Source organism: Felis catus, chromosome A3, assembly GCF_018350175.1.
Source record: "Felis catus isolate Fca126 chromosome A3, F.catus_Fca126_mat1.0, whole genome shotgun sequence".
NCBI classification, from domain to species: domain Eukaryota; kingdom Metazoa; phylum Chordata; class Mammalia; order Carnivora; family Felidae; genus Felis; species Felis catus.
This window is the reverse complement of record NC_058370.1, coordinates 86,507,072-86,525,453: the sequence shown is the minus strand read 5'-3', so window position 1 is coordinate 86,525,453 and position 18,382 is coordinate 86,507,072. Positions and strand designations below refer to the sequence as shown.

Sequence of the window (18,382 nt, the reverse complement as noted above, 5' to 3'; positions counted from 1 at the left end):
TGATGACCACTCACGGTGGCCCTTCATTCTCTGCGGGCTAGATCCTGACAGATGGGAGGCACCTGAAAAGACACCAGTCCTGGCCCCTCTGGGATCAGTTATTGTGGATGTTACAGTGGGTGCCATAGGAGGCACAAGCCTAAGAACAGGTTGCTTTGGGATTCTGGATTGAAAGGACTTGCAGATGAGACCAAAAATCTAAGCAAGAGATGAAAGAAGTAGTGGGAGATAAATGATCATGAAGGAACGGGAGATATTTATTTCACACAGTGAGAAAAGTATCTGTGGAAAGTGTCCGATTGCTGGAGAAAGCGCTTGCTAATAATGGTTGGACCTAGAAAACAAATTGATCTCAAACAGAGAAAGCAGATTGACCCTTTTTCAACTTTTTCATTTCGTGGGGGTGGGAACCTACCTAGGTCTGCAACCACCACTCCATCAGGCTCTCCTCGGACCTCCCAGCAAAATGTTTATAATGCTTCAGAAGGTTCTACGTGGAATCCCTTCGATGACGACAATTTCTCCAAACTCACCGCTGAAGAACTACTGAACAAGGACTTTGCCAAGCTGGGGGAAGGTGAGCGATTGGTGTCTTTCTGTGATTCTTAAAACCCTAGCTCCAGAGGGGCATGCCTGTGAAAATGGAGGGTTGGCTCTTTCTTTCCCTCAGAGGCTTGATTTTGAAGTACGTGTGCAAACTGGTATGTTTACCAGGGCACTGATGTCTTTCCATCCTCAGGAACTCCTGGCCTGTTGCAGGCAGGGGCACGGAGAGCGGGACTCTTTTAGGAAGGATTTGGTAGCAGAGCTCAGGATGGTAGTGTCAAGCACGGTCACTCCTCAGACAAGTGTGATGGGTTTCTCGTCCTACGTGTGTTTATTGTCACAGAAAGTTGTTACTGCTCACCCAGGAGAGTGTGCTGCCCTCACGTGAACATTGAATCTCTCACCGTGAATTAGAATTCTGACTGCGAAAAGGCAATCAAATGAATGGAAGGCACCATTTCTACTCTCAAAAACCCACAGTCTGTTTTGGAAGGCAGGACACAGATACACACACAGGCATGCAACATGCACTTTGGGAAAACAACAGCACGTTGGGAAAATCCTTCGAGAAGAGTACCTCAGCATTAGACAAGAGCACAGGGTAAAGGAATGATCAGAACCGAGTGAATGATACGGACTTTGACCAGACATTTTAACTTTAGCTATTATTTTATAGATACCTTTAAAAAATTTGTATTACTTTCTTATCCTTTTATTTATTTATTTTTTTGTAGTTTATTTATTTATTTTTGGGTTGAGAGCACACACACAAATGCATGCACAAGTAGGAGAGGGGCAGAGAGGGGGGATCTGATGTGTGCTCTGAGCTGACAGCAGACGGTCCGATGTGGGGCTCAAACTCATGAACGGTGAGATCATGGCCTGAGCCAAAGTTGGATGCTTACCCAACTGAGCCATCCACGTGCGCCTTCTTATCCTCTTAAGCCAAAGATAGGGTATAGGATTTAACTCTGACAGACAACTAACTCATTGTCAAATTATTTCATTGTTATGTATGTCAGTTATTGTTCTAGAATAACAGAAATACCTTCATGGGCTATTGAAAACTCTAGTATTTTTGCACTTGATTAAAAGACTGCCAAGCTTAGGGCTGCCTGGGTGGCTCAGTTGGTTAACCATCCGACCTCGGCTCAGGTGATGATCTCGTGGTTTGTGGGTTCGAGCCCCATGTCAGGCTCTGTGCTGGCAGCTCAGAGCCTGGAACCTTCAGATTCTGTGTTTCCCTCTCTCTCTGACCTTCCCCCGCTCATGCGCTCTCTCTTTCTCTCTCTCTCTCTCTCTCAAAATAAGTAAACATTAAAAAAAAGAGACTCCTAGGTTTTAAAATTCTTGTGTCTATTTTTAATAATTTCCTGTCTCTCTTCTGTCACATTGAACTGCTACCATTGTTCCTGTCCCTTGTGACGTCTCAGTCCCGCCGTTTCCCCCACGCCCCCTTCTCATGTCCACTCCTGAACTGTTTCCACCACAGAAAACAGATTGGCAAACTCATTAGAATTACATAAAAATAAATGGATTTGGAATAAGGACTGGAGGCATCCTGCTCTGAGTAAGGTGCTTGAACCTTCGGGCTTTCACTCCAGCCATCTCTTTTATGGCTTTTTACTTATTTATTTGAAAAAATTTTTAGTGATGATAAATATACATAACATAAACATTAGCTTCTTAACCATTGTTAACTGTACAGTTCAGTAGTGTTAGTTACATACTCACTGTCGTGCATCCAATCTCCAGAACTCTTTTTTGCCTTGCAAAACCAACGTGCGATCTTTGATTCTTAAAACTTCCTTCCTTTTCTCACTGTTGTCTCCGTTATTGCAGTGACTAGACAGAGACCTTTGAATAGCTGAGGTGTTGCCATAATGCAGTAAAAAAAAGTCTAGAAGTCACTTCAGAAGGTGCCCTTCATCTCCTGCATGTATGTGCACATCATGGGATTTTGCTGGAATGAACTGAGTGGTATCTTGTCTCTCCAGGCAAACATCCTGAGAAGCTTGGAGGCTCAGCTGAGAGTTTGATCCCAGGCTTTCAACCAACTCAAGGTGATGCCTTTGCCACTCCCTCATTTTCTGCTGGAACAGGTTAGTATAGCAAACGTGTGAAACACAGGGTTTACCGTTGTTAACCTCCACAGATAACTCTGGCACACCAGTGAGCCCCAAATCTTGGTGTTATGTTTTCTTTTATTCAGAAGATTTCCAATATTAAAGATCGGGGGAAAAAAAAATCTGGAATCACTTGAATTCAAATGACAGGATGATATGTCAGTAATATACAGGATTTGTTCTCTTTGGTTCACATACATACTTTAAGCAAATATTTCTAAATTTAAGAACATCATTCTGTTAATCTCTTTTAGGTTAGTTATTTAGGTTCTGTGGAATGACTCGAAGAATTCTAAGAATTAGATGTTCTATCCTGTATCCAAGACTCTACTGAGCTGTGTTTTTGTGCATGTGTGTGTGTTTATGGGGAGAGGGAGATATCTTTTTTAAAAAATTAGGCCTTTTTTAAATTAAAGAAGCAATAGTAAAAAATTAATTTTCTCCTTTATTAACAGAATTTATACATAGTAAACTATACTTCGATTAACATTTCTTAAAAATTAAAAAAATGATACATATTTATTATATAAAAGTAATATTTATAGAAAAGCATAGGGAAGAAAGTTAAAATGCCCATAATCTCACCACTGAGAAACAGCTCAGGGATACCATTTTGGTTCCTGTTAGTGGCATTTGACATTTTTAGGGTCACAGATATCTTGTGAATCTAATGAAAGTTACAGATCTTCTCCTTCATGAAAATACATGACCACAATTTTGTACACAGTTTTTAACCTCAGCTTAAGACTCTAATGTACATCTTTATCGTCCTATTTTAAAACCAAATTTTCTCACTTACTAAATCTGGCACATTTCCCACATCATTAAAGAAGCTCTTAAATTTTAAAAAGATCTGCATTAAATTGCTTCATATGCGTTTGTCCTAATGTATTTAACCAAGTAACCTCTTTTTTAAACATTAATTTGCTTTCAGTGTTTTACTATTATATTTCCCTCAGCGGCAGGTGTGAGGTTTTGAGTGTATGTGTGTGTATATATATGTATATGTATGTATATATATATGTATGTACGTACATATGTATGTATATATGTATATGTGTATATATATATTCTGTGCACATATGGAATGTGATATACTTCTGAAATTGATCATTTTAGTTGTATGGATTAATTTCTGATTTTAACCTTATATATTCTTTCTTTCTTCCTGCTTTCTTTAGGTGTGCAGTAGTTTTTCTAACTTCATGTATACATTTCTTATTGGAACTTTGGCTGTCATTACATAATATCCTTTACAGTTGCTTTAAGATAACTTGTAGGAGATTATTTATTCAATCAGAAGATATGTGTCTTTTAAGGCTTGGTACCTGCTTTTAAGTTGGCCTCTGGGAATGCTGTACAAATTTTATTTTGATCAATAGTGAATGAGAGTAATTTTTCTGCCATTTCCTCACCCAGCCCAGTTCAGAGGCTGTACACAGAGGACAGTATCTACTGGCCATTTTTATTTCTTCTGGGATATGTATTGTTCATGTCCTTTGCCTTTTTTTCTCTTCTATTTTTTTTTTTTTTTTTTTTTTTTGGTCCTGTGTTCATTTTGTTCTTATTAATTTGTAAGAGCTATTCCTATGTCCTATATTGTAAACATTTTCCCCAGCCTGTCATTTGTCCTACACAAGTATCATCTCATCTGACCCTCTCAACAACCCTATTATCTCTTCTGACCCTCAACACATCTCTACATTAGTCACAGGTGAGGTAACTGAGCACAGTCTAGTCTCTTTTCCAGGGTCACAGAGCTAGGACGTGGCAGAGCTGGGACACCAACCCTCTGGCTCCAGAAGTTCCTCTCTCAAGTTTCCTGCCACAGAATGAGGCAAATTTACTAATATCTTTTTTAAAAATCATCTGCAGGTTTAAATTTTTTTAAGTAAAATAAGATAGTGCATTTAAACCTTTTATAATATTTGTATACATCAATTTTAATTGTATGTATTTGTGTTTCTCTTTTTCTTAGTAACTTTAGTAGAGATTTTGCTGTTTTAGTATCTTTCAGAGACAGCTCTTAGATTTATAAAATCTACCGTTTTTCTGTCTTCTAATTCTTTAACTTTTATTTTTTTTGATTACAGATCCCTGTTTTTCTTAGGTTTGCTTTGCCAGTATTAAAAGGAACATCTAGTAAAATTTTTAAAAATATAATAAAAGTGTTTAGAGTTTTTCTCCCACCATAGTTTTCTCCCAACCAGCGTGAGAGTGGGGAGAGAGACTAATTATAATCTGCAGGAAGACTTCTCCACAGATATTTCAATATTCTCTTTTCTCCTCTCTTTAATTGCCTACCCCACCCTGACCTTTGAAGATTAAACTGATTATTGAGAGTGCTTTCTAATAGGTGTGTTTCCCTCGTCGGAAAAAAACTGGAGTTTTAACCATATCCTGTAAGCCTTCAGATGATATTCTTATGTTATTATTTTGGAATCACATTGGACTTCTTTGGGGGATGTGCTTTTTAATATTAAATAGTTAAAATTCTTTGTGTTATTTTCCATTTTCAGCTTTGTTCTCTTGCCTGTGTGATTTTTTTTTTTTAATGTTTATTTATTTTTGAGAGAGAGAGACAGAGAGCATGAGAGGGAAAGGGCAGAGAGAAAGGGAGACACAATCTGAAGCAGGCTCCAGGCTCTGAGCTGTCAGCACAGAGCCCGATGTGGGGCTTGAACCCACGGACCTTGAGATCATGACCTGAGCTGAAGTCGGACACTTAACTGACTGAGCCACCCAGGCGCCCCTTGCCTGTGTGATTTTTAAATGCACTGATAATTTGATCTGGTTTAAAGTGTTTAAAGTTTGATATGCCACACAGTTGCCTAAATGTACCAAATGTATGAAGCATTGACTGTTGTCCTTGGGATAAAGCATCACAATAATGTCCAGCTATGGTACTGGGTAGAATATAGTTTCCCCAGAAAGGGGGTCATGGAATAAGTAAGCTTTAGGAAAGTCTTCTTTGCTGTTGAATCCTAGCATTTAGTATAGTGTTTGGTTCCGTACAGATTGTTGAATGAATGAAAAACTACTTTTTGCCAAAGGATAGGAGCTTGGATTTACCACTGTTAATGGCAGAGGCCCCTACAGATTTCCCATCTGCTCCCAGTTTCAGTGCCTTTGATTCCTACTTATCACGTTTTGTTGTTTTGTTGTTCATTTGTCTGTATGAACTGGTTTTTTAAATTTTTTTTTAATGTTTATTTATTTCTGAGACAGAGCATGAGTGGGGGAGGGGCAGAGAGAGAGGTAGACACAGAATCAGAAGCAGGCTCCAGGCTCTGAGCTATCAGCACAGAGCCCGACGCGGGGCTCAAACTCACAAACCTCAAGATCTTGGCCTGAGCCGAAGTGGTCGCTCAACCGACTGAGCCACTCGGGTGCCCCTGTATGAACTGTTTTTAAAACAGTTTTTATTTTTGTTGTAACGTCTTCTTCCCCTTTATGCTTACTTTGTAGTCTATAAATGGCCATATTTTTCTTGAGGGACTTAAACACCTTAAACACATTTGAGTAGAGTTATGACAGTAACAGCAGCGAAAATGTACTGAGCACTTGCTACGTGCTAATAAGCCCACTGGTTAAGTGCTTTTTTATGCATTATCTCAGGTGACCCTTAAAACAGCCCATGGGAAATTAAAGGGACCTGCCCAAGGTCACAACTGGAGAATGAATGACAGGATAGAGATCTGAACCCGAACAGCCCAGTCCAGCAGCTGTAGTCATAACCATATCTCAAGAACCTTTGTAAATCAGTGACACTAAGCTTTTTACAAACATTATAAAACATCTTCATATTTTTTTCATCTTATCCAGTCTTTTTATTTTTTTATTTTATTTTTTTTTAATTTTTTTTTCAACGTTTATTTATTTTTGGGACAGAGAGAGACAGAGCATGAACGGGGGAGGGGCAGAGAGAGAGGGAGACACAGAATCAGAAACAGGCTCCAGGCTCTGAGCCATCAGCCCAGAGCCTGACGCGGGGCTCGAACTCACGGACTGCGAGATCGTGACCTGGCTGAAGTCGGACGCCCAACCGACTGCGCCACCCAGGCGCCCCTTATCCAGTCTTTTTAAATGAACATGTGGTATTTTTCCTTCTTTCTTGTCTGTGGTATAAACTTTTTGTGTTTGTGACGCTTTTCATTCTTGACACAAGAAGGAAAATTATAGGGGCTCCTGGGTGGCTCAGTCAGTTAAGCACACAACTTCAACTCAGGTCATGATCTCACTGTCCGGGAGTTCGAGCCCCGCGTGGGGCTCTGTGCTGACAGCTCAGAGCCTGGAGCCTGCTTCGGATTCTGTGTCTCCCTCTCTCTCTGCCCCTCCCCTGCTCATGCTCTGTCTCTCTCTCAGAAATAAATCAACGTTAAAAGAAAATTTTTAAAGAAAGAAAATTATATCTAAACCCCAGAAATTAACATGTCCTCATTTGTATGAAATATAGGATAGCACCATTTTCTACGAGTTTTCTAACCAAGCTCAGACTGTTCACTGATTTTAAACCATCTGATCAACAAGGAAGGAAATAAACAGGAAATTTCATAAGTCAGGGAGGATGGCAGAAGGGTTATTTTAAACATTTTTTAAATGGTAAAAGCTGCAAAAATGTTGATGAACTGTGTCCATATGTTGCAACAGACATCTGGAACTTGACATTGTGCCTCTTTATTTAACATATTTTTCTGTTAAGTTATATACATTCGTTAGTGTAATTTTGGAAAAATGACTAAAAGCCCAAAGAAGCAAGATAAAAGAACTCACAATCCCACTCCAAGAGGAGAACATTGCTGACATTTTACAATATTTGTGTCCATAATTTTATTTCTACACATATATACTTCTTTTGAAGATGAATGTATCCAGTTATATAATTTGTTTTTTTTTCTTTTAATATATTTCATTTTGTCTCGTTTAAAAATTTTTTTAGAGATTTTAAGAGCAGTGATTTTATCCCTGTCTTCCTCCATCTACCTTTAAAGCAACTTAAAAACCCACTTTAATAACCTTCTCAAAATGACAAAATTGTAGAGATTGAGAACAGATTAGTGAATTCCAAGAGGTAGGGACTGGAATAAGGAGTGTGTGACTATAAAGGAGAACAACAAGGAGGTCCTTTTGTTTGATGGAACAATTCTATATCATTGTGGTGGTGCCTATGCTAATCTATACATAGAGTCTAATTGCGAAGAACTATACACACCCAGACGAGTGTATGTGAAAACTGAATAAAATTAGTTAACAATATTGTAACAATGTCAGCGATTTTGTCCTACAGTTGTAAAAGATCTCACCATGGAAGGAAACTGGTTGAAGAAGGTTCCCAGGACTCTATGTACAGCAATTTCCTCTGATTTCATAATTATTTGAAAATAAAAAGTTTTAAAAAACCCACTCTATAGAGATTTTAATTACTGAGCAAACTGAATATTAAAATGCAGCGTAAAGAATAGTAAAGTAGAAAGCAGCAAACCTGTGTTCTGATCCTGGGTTTGCTGATAGACCTCTGGCTAGTCTTTTAACTTCTGGGCTTCGTTTTCTTTTCTGTAAAGGAAGAAAATTGTGCTAGAAAATCCTAAGATCCCTTTAAGCCCTGATATCCCATACGGTGTATAGATTTCTATAAATCTGTGAGTTTGCCAGATACAGAATAAATGTCAATAAATGTTAGATGTAGTCCAGAGGTTAGGGCTTGCAACAGGCAGAAAGTCTATTTCTGTTTCTTTCTGTCTTTCTGCCTAGCATGCCTAGACATTTGGTGATACCATGACCTCAAGAGGGTAAAGGGCACGTTGGAAGTATGTATACATATGTGCTAGATTACAAAACAGGCAGTGTTTGTTTATATGCCAAAATGTGTGATATGGATAATAATCGCTACAGGAATTCTGGAAGAGACCACCATAGGCTTCCACACAAAGAAGAAGTAGAATTTCAGGGGTATGAATATAGTACTAGTTTTATCATTAATTACATCTTTGAGTATGTTGCAAGGACTGGATTATATATCTCATACATATTTTGCCTTTCCCCTGGATTATATCCGCTCATCCATCTTTCTTCTGCCTCTAAGTTTAGATTTACTCTGCAATTTGAGCTGTTGGGTTAATAGATGCTAAGTTCATCTAGATTTACTTGATGTTTTCTGCTTTTCTCTTTTTTTTTCTCTCCTTGACCCTTTCTTCCCCTCCAACCCATTCCAGCTGAAAAAAGGAAGGGTGGGCAGACTGTGGACTCTAGCCTCCCACTTCTAAGTGTATCTGATCCTTTTATCCCTCTTCAAGTACCTGATGCACCAGGTAGGTAAACAGAGCTGCTCTGAGCCTAAGCAGGTTGATTCTTGTTTTCCAGGGTTTCTTGAGAGTTGTTTAAACACTCCATGAAAAGGATGTGAAATCCAAGGCCTATTAATAGGTTCTATTGTATATTTTTTGGTAATGGGAGGGCCTGTGTATTGGAAAGAACATTAGTCTAATATGATTGTAACATGTCGAGGGGGACCTGTAAGCATGTGATAGAAGGAACAAAATGCCAATGGTGGTTATATGATAATTTCCTGGCCGGTACTGATTTTCCTATAATGGGCTTTTATTTTCTAAATAAAAATACATAATAAAAGTTAAAGGGAATATGAGTCAGGAGACCCAGGTTCCCTTCCTGGCACTTCACCTATCTGAAAACCTTCTGGACTTGACTCTTCGTCGGTGAAGTAATTTGGACTGCATGAGTTCGAATATCGCTTTAGGTCTACCATATCTGATTTTTAAGTGAGCAGTCTAAAAAAGGAAGAAATTGTTAGTGTGTTCTGGTTGAGATAGCTTTTGAAACAATAATTGGATACTTGCCAATTGGATACTAGCATTTCATGACTGCCAGTGATTTCTCTCCCTACTCTCTTCCCCATCCTTTTAGGGGTGGGGGTGGGGAGCATGATGTGAGACACAGAAGCCACCCTTTCTTTTCTCTACCAGTCTTTTTGAATAGATCCAACTCTTTAGAAGCATCTAGCAGTCATTTTGTTTCTGGTAGTTTTTCTTCTTATTCTTACCTTTGCCTATTCTCTCGGTTTTAAACTAATAGGATCTGCTTGGTTCTTCTTCTCTCCCAGAATGTTAAAGGTATTTGATTGAGTCAAGATTGGAAATGATTGTGACGTTTGTATCATCTATGTACTAAGACAGACTGCAGCAAGGGTACCATGACAGTTTTTATTTCTTTAGGCAATCTGTTGACCCTCCTTAGGGGAGGCAAAAACTTGCCTTGATCAAGTAGTATTGTGTAACTTCATAGCTTGCTGGAGCTGGATGTAGGTCAAAAATACCTAAGGTCGCTGGGAAATGATTCAGTATAGGATAGTTAAAGGAAAGGGAAGAAGGAATCAAGTAGAGGTCCTTTTCTCTGTTGTATCATGCAGGCATGCTGGGCAGTACCTAGACAAGCCATTTTCAAGCTAGAAAGGTATGGGCTGCGAACTCAGGCTGGAGCCCACTGGCCTCTTTTTCCTCCCTGTCGTGGCAGTCATGGGATCAGACAAAGAAAAGGGGTTATCGAGGCATTTTCCCTGTGATACCCCTCAGGCTCTTGCCTTGCTCTTTCCCAGATGGCCCGTGGGCTGCAGACGCTGGAAGGGACACCTCTTGGCACAGGCCGGAAGATGAGGGCCCACAGGCAGGTAGCTGTCCCCCACAACTGTCACAGGGTGCCCTCTGGATCGGGGTGACGAGCCAGGCACAGACGTGAGGTGGCTCAGGATATCAACTCCCAGTTGTAGAGATGAGTTGTAAAGATAAGCCTGGGAGGCACCATAGGGAGCCGGCCGCCATCCTGCCTTCTACATTGTTATCTTTCCTGTCTCCTGATCCTCCATATTTCTCTTTTTCTGGTAGATTCCTGCTAAAGTGATACTGGTATACACTTTCATACCAATTAAGCCATGACTCCTCTTGGATTTTAATAAGAGATCTATTAATGGAATATTCTAATTGAGAATTACAGGGGTATCTTATTTGTTTTATGATCTGTCAGACCAGACTCATCTGAAAACATAAATTAGAAATGTCACTCCTTTGTGCTCCCATGAATTTCCATATCACTGAGAGTAAAATCCAGACTTTTTACCAAGACCTAAAAGGCCCTAACTAATCTGATTAGCTCTCTGGCCACCCCTCTAACCTGAGCTCATAATATTCTTTTCTTTAGTCTTTCTTCCAACAGTCTCAGCTTGTTCCCACTTCAGGGCCTTTGCACGTGCTGATACTCTGCCTGGAAAGCTTTTTCTCTCTATCTGTTCCTTCTTATCATCTGACATTTGGGTCTCAGCTTAAATGCTATCTTCTCAGGCCTGTCGTGATCCCACAGCACTCTCAGTCACACTTCCTGGCTTTGTTCTTCATAGCATTTGTCATGACATTGTTTTCATTGGTCCATTATCTGTCTTTCCCCGCCAGGATGTCAGTGTCCTGAGGGAGCGACCTTGCTGTCTGATCCAGCACTGCTTTGCCAGTGCTAAGAACACTGGCGGGTAGATTGGTACTCTATGAATATTTGCAGATTGGATGAATGAACAAAGTAAAACCTGAGGCTGAAAGGCTTATGGCAGCCCCACTGCTCTCCATTTGTGTCCCCAACTCCCAAACACCAGACTACTGGCTTCATAATTTTCTACCTGGGCCTCTGCCAACTCCCAGCCAGGCCTCTCACCCACTCTCAGAGGGTGAATAAATGAAGGTACAGCCCACAAACCCTGGAGTGAAAGCAGTAGCTAGGTTTAGAAGATTCTTCACCTCCAGCCCTTTGTCGAGCCTCCAGAATCTGGGCTGAGCATGGTGTCTTGCAGCTGTGTCTGATTAATGTATGTACTGTAATGTTCTGCCTGTAACACCATTCAATTCTGTAGCCTTTTAATCCAAGGATATCGATAGGATATGGATGGGATTACCCTACCTCCTTCCTTAGCATCTTGAAATGTCTGAGGCGAGGCCTGAGAGCGTAGGGCTCTGGGACCTCAACAAACTGCAAGTTTTTTTCCCCTCTTCCTGCCCCCCTAAAACACCCAGTTTGTCACTACTTCCAGACCACCGTGGGTACCAGTCACACTTTTAGGGCTGTTTGTTTTGCATACATGCTTCCCTCCACACTCTACCTTCCTGATGATAAAAGAGTCATGAAATCTTCGTCTCCTGACCACTCTATGCCTTTTAATGACTTAACATTTTATTTGATGCTTTTAAAATGCCCTCCCATGTAATTTCCTCTGATTCTACAAAGAAGACGGACTGGTAGGTTTGTCAAGTAATAATCTCATGTTCCGGGTGAGAAAGTGAGACACTGGTGCTGTCGGGACTGTGCTGCTGCACACATTCCTTTTAATGGCCCCAGGCCCCAGCCAGTGAAACCTCCCTGTCTGGGGGTCAATAAAGCCTTCGACTGCAAAGCTAAAATTAAGGTTTAGGGAAATACAAAAGTGGGCTTGAACTTTTCAGACCTGGGCTCTACCCACATCGTGGCTTGGTGATTTTGATCAAATCACTTAAACTCTGTGTTCTTCGCCTCAAAATTAAAACTATTTTAAAACCTACCTCATGGAGTGGCTTGTGAGGGCCAGATGGAAGCATGTATTTGGAATTGCTCTGTAAACTTTAAATTAGTATAAAGATAGGAAATGTTGTAGACTTTGGTTCTGAGCCCTTATGCCCCATGGGGCAGTCCTAGTTATGAAAAGTCTTAGACAATAATGTTTTTCTCTTACAGAAATTAAACTTGCTTTATAACCTTTGACCTTTGCACAACTGAGAGCCATTGAAATAGACTTCCTTGATATAATGATTATTAAACTGTGGGTAAAGGGGCATTGGGTAATTGGATTTGTTTGGGTTTTATTTCTTTTAGGACCATTTCTGTTTTCCAAAGCATCATAAAACACATTTTCTTAGAAAATCTGGCATTAAAAAAAATCACAGCCATGAGCATTTGTGTGCTCACAGAGCTGCCAAATGAAGCCTAGCTCTGGTGAGTCTCAAAGTATTTCATTGATGCTCATATGCTGTGTGTTTATTTTTCCTTCTCTTTGTGTTAGATAAGCTATAGGTGGTACCAAATTTAAAATACAGTAGAAGAGAATGGGGAATTTTCTCTGAAAACTGGCTGAAGGATTTAATCTTTTGTTTTTTTAAACTGGTAAAATACACATAACACAAAATTTACCATTTTAAAGTGGACAGTTCAGTGGCATTTAGTCTTCACATTGTTTTGCAACCATCATCATCCATCCACGGAACTGGTTTAATCTCACAAAACTGAAACTCTCCACCTGTAACTCTCCTTCCTCCTTTCCTGCAGCCCCTGGCAACCACATTCTGCTTTCTTCCTCTGAATTTGACTACTCTAGATACCTCATATAGGTAGAATCATACAGTATTTGTCTTTTTGTGACTGGCTTATTTCACTTAATGTCCTCAAGGTTCATCCATGTTGAAGAATATGTCAGAATTTCCTTCCTTTTGAAGGCTGAATAACATTCCATTGTATATGTGTACCACATTCTGTTTATCCATTCCTCTTTTGTTGGCCACTTGGGTTGCTTCCACAGCCACTTGGGTTATTGTGAAAATGCTCCCATGAGCCTGGGTATGCAAATGTCTCTTCAAGACCCGAGATTCTTTTGGGTATGTATCCGGATATGGAATTGCCAGGTACTATGGTAATTCTAGTTTTTACTTTTTGAGGAACCACCATATCATTTTCCATAGCGACTACATCTTTTTACATCCCTACGGGCAGAGCACTAGAGTTTGAGGAAAAGATTTTCATAGCAGCTCCTTAATGCTGACTTCTCAACATCAGTGTTCCACAAGACTCAGCAAGCAGGCATTGGTTGCCTCATAAGTGCCACTTCCTAGAATCAACAGCTTTTTAAAAATGTACCTCCTGGTTTATGGTAGTTCATCATCTCTCAAAAAGTCCACAGGAAAAGCTGTGTTTTCTTAGTGGTTTGTTGTGAAGATAAGCATTCTCTCAGAGCTATCTTCCTGGCATATTCTTCACTTCCAACTGCTATTTCATGATATTGAAAAGTCCAAGGTTGATCACCTATGTGTCTTTGCTCTGAAAAGTTTCTCTTTCCGCAGATTCAGTTCCCTAAAATGAACCTGGAATGGGGCATGGTGGCTGACTTTTGCTTCCATCTTGCAGATGTTACAGACAGTTTAGTGTCTAGTTTCTCAATGATAGGAACTATTTAGAGTGACTGCATTTTAAAAACAGCATCTCTCATCACAAGACTTCAGACAAGATGTAAATTTCCGAAGCCACAAAGCTGTAGCAGCCAAATCATCTTTTCTGATGGGGGCTGGCATCAGGCTTTTCCTGTTCATTAGATCAACCTGCTTTACTGTTCGTGGTCAAATTCCTCATTAGGCCTGGAATGGCTCTTGAGCAAACCCTTAACCTTTTTAGCCTCTAAATAGATACCTATCCTCTCTTTTGATGTTTGGAAAGAGAGAAAGCTCACAACTTGTACTATATTCCAGTCTCCCATCAGGAAGCAGTTTTGATTATCTAACCTTAGATGCTTTTATGAAGGATTTATTACCTTCTTGCTTTGTGGTTGATACTTTCAGTAAGTCTTGAAAGAAACCTAAGAGAAGACTTTGGAGTGGATTGATTCCTACCTTTTCCTCTCTTCCCTAGTCCCCAATGCCACTTGACTTATTATGCTTGAGAGGAGAGAGGAAGGTGCTCAAAAGATCCTTTTTCTAAGTCTGCTCTTAATTTTTCAAAGTACTAGCAACACTCTCCTTTAAAAGCATTCTCAGCTTCCATTGGCCAGGCTAACTCACTCTGTGCCCACTTTGCTTCACGGGTCCATCTTCTCGGTCCTTTCACCGTGATTTCAGTCCAACTCCATGCTCTTAACCTGACTCATTCTTATTTGGGAACCCTAGAAACTTGAGAAAGAACTGAGTATAGTAATGGGGATGTGATAAGAAATACCACCAACAGAAAAATATGAGTAGATATTCTTCATAAAAGAAGAGATAGAAATTACCAACAATATAGATATATATTTTAAAGTTCATCATTATGATGAATCCAAGAAGAGCCAATTATGAAACAATGGGATGCCATAACCTCTGCCATTAGCTTGGTAAAGAATGAAGACCCCACCACCTCGGGCTTGATGAACGTGTAATAAAACGGACTACACTCAGATCCTAATAGTTTACTTTCTCTTTTCTTTCCTAAAATATTATTCTGAGAAAATATGGGTATCTGAAATATTTATCAAACAATCAGAATTTAGAGGAAAAGATTGGAGGGGTATTCTCTAAAAACTGTTAATAGCAGGTATCTCTCGAAGTGAGATTATGGGTCGTTTTTACTTTTACCCTTTGTTTTCTCCGTATTTCCCAAGTTTCCACAATAAACATGTATTACTTTTGTAATAAGGGATCAAACAAGAAACATGTGTTTTTTCCTTTTTTCTAAATTCCAGTATAGTTAACATACAGTGTTACATTAGTTTCACACGTACAACATCATGATTCCAGAGTTCCGTCACCTGGTGCTTATCACAAGTGGACTCCTTAATCCCCATCACCTAGTTCACCCACCTCCCCTCTGGTAACTATCAGTTTGTTCTCTATAGTTAAGAGTCTGCAAGGCACCTGTGTGGCTAATCGGTTGAGCATCTGACTTTGGCTCAGGTCATGATCTCGCTGTCTGTGAGTTCGAGCCCCATGCTGGGCTCTGTGCTGACAGCTCAGAGCCTGGAGCCTGCTTCAGATTCTGTGTCCCCCTCTCTCTGCCCCTCCCCCCTCACGCTCTGTCTCTCTCTCTGTCTCTCTCTGCCAAAAATAAATAAACATTAAAAAAAATTTAAAGATTCTGTTTCTTGGTTTCTGGTTTTTTTTCCCTTTGCTTTTTTTTTTTTTTTTTTTTTAAGACATCCATTCTTTTTTCAAATGAGGATCTAGCTTAAATATTCCCCCACCTTCTCACCCTGTTCCCCTGGCCATGGGTGTCTGGGCTGAGTTTGTGTGTTGAACAGCTGTCTTGGGGCAGTCATCTTCCTTCCTGCCCATTCTGCCACAGTGCCCTCCAAGGGTCCTTCCCCACAGCCGCTGCCAGTTCAGATCTCCAGTTTCTTCTCTAAGCAGTCCGTCTTCTAAGTAGCTGGTTAGTTCCTGCTCCCTGTTTTTCCCTTGGACGATTGGCTTTTAGAGGTGGATAGGACCTTTAAGTGTATCTTCATTTTATCATATTATCAATAAGAAAAACTTAGATCCAGAGAACAATGATGGTTTGCCCAAAGTGTCACATCAACTTAGTGCAGAGCCCAGGTCTCTGTCTCTTTGTGCCTTTTCTGTCTGGCGGACCATGCTGCCTCCTCTGCTTTTTCTGGTCTCATACCAAGGCATTTGAGTAAAACCTGGAATCTCATCCATTCTCACTAGTGTTATCCCAGGCATCTGTGGCTCCATTAGATATCAACAGGTTGCAAAATACCTGTGGAGAACTTGTTTAAGGTTTGGGATCTTAATGCTTCCTGCACACGTTCCTAAATTTACCACTCTCTTCTCTGCACTGCTCCTCCCCACCCATCCCCTTCATGCCACATAGTCTCAGAGTGTCTTCATAAAACAGAAGTCCTAACACGAGTGATATCAAGGCTGGCCCTTGATTCACGTGTGAGGCCTGCAGGCTGTGGCTATAAACTCTCAGCCTCCTGTAGCCTTTCTCGTGCCTCCCATGATACCCTGTTCTCAAGTTCTTCATTTACAGTGACCAAAAATGAGCCGTAATAGCTTGAGGTGTGACTTCTTCTAATGGCTTTACATTTTGAAGCAACCAAAGCTTTAGTTAAGCCAGAGGACTGAATCTCTAGTGTGTAGAAGGTCTGGGCCACAGTCCTAGCTAGCTCTGTGGCTGACCCGCTGTTAGCTCTCAGGCAGGTGGCTTCACCTTTCTGGAGCTAGTTTCTTCATCTGTAAATGAGAAGGCTAATTGAATAAGATCCGAGGCTCCTTCCAGGGCCAACATGTCTTTGATAACTTGGCCGTTGGGCATGGGACCATGTCTATGTGAAGACCTGTTCTCCTGTGTCAATGGAGACAGGCAGACCCTGTAGGCAGCACGTGAGGGAAACCGTGAAATCAAGTGTGGGCTCTACCATGTCCCATCTATGACTTTGGGCAAGTCACACATTCTCACAGTGTCTATGTCCATTCTTCTCGACTCTATCAGTATTCCCACACCCAGGGTGTTTTGTGAATAATGAATGAAAATGTTTGACCTTGAACTGCACATGGAAGTGATGACGGTAGTTCCGGTGGCACCTGGGCACCCGCATGGAGTAACTGAGAGTCTTCTGTCATTTCAGTAGTGCTGAGGGTGGGACAGACTGGTTTTGTACATGCTGTCCACCTTACTTAGGCCGTGGCTCTGTGCTCCCACTCCTAGTTCTCTGTCTGCTATTGCTCTGTCCCTGCTCCTCCTTCCCACATTCCAGTATTCAAGTGTCATCACAGATCATCCATGTGAATAGCATGTTACTGTTTGGTCAGAAGATAAGCCTCTCTACATTTGGCAGCTTAGCCCATCCCCACCCCATTCTGTCTCACCACACAACACATGCACACATGTATGCACACATGCACTTTTTTATCCCCTCACATCAGCTTTTTGCTAACGGCTAATGAAAATAGTCGATTCTTGCTGAGGTACCTGACTTTCCACCTGATCGCCCATTCTCCCCACCTCCCCAGTGAGGCCACAGACATGTGACATAGGGTATGAGAGGAGACCGAGAACTGGGGATACAGAGATTAATAACATACCTTCTCTGCCTTCAGTCACATTGTAAGGGCTGCAAGAGAAGAGAGTGCAGAGGGCTCCAGAAGTTTCCTGATGTGGCAGGGAGGACAGGGAAAGGCTTAGAAGAGATGATACTTGAGTGACCAATACAGAAGGATGGTGGGAGGTATCTCCCATTTTACAGTTGAGGTAATGACAGAAGTTAAAGGAACAGCCTCACGGTCACAACCAGTCACTGGAGTGGCTAGAATTCACACTCTGAATGTGGCTAGCCTAAGGTTTTGCACCTGGATAAACTGCTGTATGAAAGATAAGCAAGTAATTTGGGGTCATTGCTTTTTATCCGTTGCTTCATAAGATTGCAAATATGTGAGTGCTGAAAGTGAAAGAAGCAAATAATTACGTTTCTGTATGTGAAAGAGGCTCTTTTGGGAATAAAACAAAAGCTAGTGTTCAGAATAATCAAAATTTGGACTTTTTGGGGAAACATCTTCTTTTTGCCAGTATGCTAAAAATTGTCAGATATTTTTAACATCTTGTCTGCTAATAGAATGTTATGCACGATGCAAGATTAATGCTGATGTGATTACTCTGGTATACTTGGTTAGTACCCTGGGGTTTTTTTCCCTGCTGTTGAAAAGTTGTTTTTTTCCTTCCTTCCTTTCTTCAATATAAATCAGGTGTAAATGAGCAATGTAGCATATTGTCATTTAATTCAAAGATAACCTACATGCCATATACTCCAAAGATGGTAAATTGGTCTCACATATAAAAATATCTTTTTTGGCAGTATATTAAGTGGATGAAAGCAAATTACCTTGCCAAGACACTAAAATCCATTATTTTGTTTCATCTGTGTAGTTACCTAAATTTCAGTTTCAGTCACT

The 18,382-nt window shown here is 40.6% G+C and overlaps 1 protein-coding gene across 21 annotated transcripts in view; it reads left to right on the top strand.

The window, feature by feature from the left end:
• AAK1 (AP2 associated kinase 1) overlaps positions 1-18,382 on the top strand; it is a 166,157-nt gene that overhangs the window by 129,355 nt on the left and 18,420 nt on the right. For 12 of the 21 annotated variants that reach the window (XM_019827338.3, XM_019827332.3, XM_019827339.3 and 9 more), the window contains 3 exons: positions 402-577; positions 2,544-2,648; positions 8,885-8,980. In XM_019827338.3, coding sequence (XP_019682897.3) covers positions 402-577; positions 2,544-2,648; positions 8,885-8,980 — 377 coding nt within the window. The remainder of the gene's footprint in view (positions 1-401; positions 578-2,543; positions 2,649-8,884; positions 8,981-18,382) is intronic. The other 9 variants (XM_019827340.3, XM_045054331.1, XM_045054329.1 and 6 more) reach the window with 2 other exon arrangements.